The sequence below is a fragment of the Arachis ipaensis genome, chromosome B07 (genome assembly GCF_000816755.2).
Source record: "Arachis ipaensis cultivar K30076 chromosome B07, Araip1.1, whole genome shotgun sequence".
Classification (NCBI taxonomy): Eukaryota; Viridiplantae; Streptophyta; class Magnoliopsida; order Fabales; family Fabaceae; genus Arachis; species Arachis ipaensis.
Genome location: NC_029791.2, coordinates 84,389,214 through 84,390,894, shown reverse-complemented (window position 1 = coordinate 84,390,894; position 1,681 = coordinate 84,389,214). Strand labels below are relative to the sequence as shown.

The 1,681-nt window shown below is 42.1% G+C and overlaps 1 protein-coding gene across 1 annotated transcript; it reads right to left on the bottom strand.

Annotated features, from left to right (window-relative positions):
• On the bottom strand, nucleotides 602-1,093 carry LOC110265096. The gene is made up of 2 exons (XM_021107867.1): nucleotides 730-1,093; nucleotides 602-664 (listed from the first exon to the last, which is right to left on the bottom strand). Exons 1-2 carry the CDS (start codon nucleotides 1,091-1,093, stop codon nucleotides 648-650), a joined length of 381 nt encoding a protein of 126 aa, XP_020963526.1. The 3' UTR covers nucleotides 602-647.

Below are 1,681 nucleotides of genomic sequence, written 5' to 3'. Positions count from 1 at the left end.
ACCACTTTGACTTGCTGTTCGTTGTTCAGAGCTACGCGGAGATGAATCACGAAGTTGGTGCGTGTGTCGTTGCCCCTAAAACTGATAAAGTAAAGAAGTGCCCCTTTCATGTTCCCCACATTTTCGATACACAGAAAAAAAATAACACAAGAAGAAATATAAAAATGATTCAACGAAAAATCTGATAATACAGGAAACAAGTGCTGCTAAATTGTCAGAAAGCAAGTTGCGTGAGAACTTGAACAAACTGCAGGTAAAGTATATTGGTTTAACACAAAAAAATGCAGAACACAAAAAATGCAGAACACAAAAAAATGCAAGAAATATAAAAATGCATATGCCTCAGATTCAACACATTGAATCTCAAACAAGAACAAACCCCTCTTAATGTATAAAAGAATGCACAGCTTCTAAGACTAGTAGAATGATTTCCCTAGTTTAGCATGCACGTATGAAATTTCCAGCACCTATTGCTTCCGTTTATGCCAAACATAGAAAGGAATCATAACAAATTGAGAATCAGAAGGAGAAACCCCCAAAATTTGAAAACCTAAAATTAGAACCCAAAACCTCACAGAACCAATTGAAAATTGATACATACCTTCTGTATCTCAATTAGCCATTGCAGTTCATCATCACTATAAAAATCATACACACCTTCGAACTACAAAGTGAGAGCGAGTTAGAGAATGAGCAAGTAAGAGAAGATATAGAATAGAGAATGCTTACCTGGTGACAGAGGATACGACGATGGTGTTGAGCAGTGATAGTGAAGAGATGAGCGGCGACGCAACGGCTTGGAGACGGTGCAGCAGCTCAGCGGCGAGCTCCAATCGACGGCAGCGCCGCGACAGAGTACGAAAGCGGCGATACATCCCTCCTTCCTCCCTTCGATCTCCTCGGTGGGGGCACAGAAGCCCGACGGTGGCAGAACGGCGACTGAAACAAGCCCTAGCAGTGGTGGTGGAGCTCCAGCGGCGACGGAGCACCTCCTTTTTCTCTCCTCCATCGCGTTTCCTCTCATCCTCGAGCTCTCTCTCTCACCGGCGCTCGACGACGACGGCGACGGAGGTGAATCCCTAGACGGCGTCATCCTCTCTTTCTTTCCTTCCCTTCTCCTCTCTGATTTCTTCTCTCTTTCGTGTTTGGGTATGCTGAGTGAGGATGAGAGTATGTGCTGTACTGCTGCGTGAGTAAGGGGGAGGGCCAACAAATTTTTTTACTAAGTGTTTATTGAGGATTCCCATATTATGAGACATTTTAAAAGTGCACCTGAAACAAAATAAATAAGCTACTCTTTAAAAGCGTTTCCTTTGATGAGAAAAGTGTATTCATAGATATTTAGATAAGGCTACACTTTATAAGTAATTTCTAAAATACCTAAGGCTACAATGCTTTTCGAATCATCTCATTTGGAGCTCTGTAGCTCAAGTTATTCTTGTTGGAAGTATACCCCTTCAGGCTGTGGGGAGTGACGTTTCCAGCAATGTTGGAGCACCAACTTTGGCTCCAACATTACTTCCTTTGCCTTCTTTCATGGCCTTCTTGTTGCCTCTTTGCCTTTCATTTTCTTAGCTTTCTTTTCACCTATCATCAACCAAACAAATACATCAAAGCTTTGCTATAGTCACAAGAATTTGCCTCATTCTTAGCACACACGTAATTATGGCATAAATCTCAT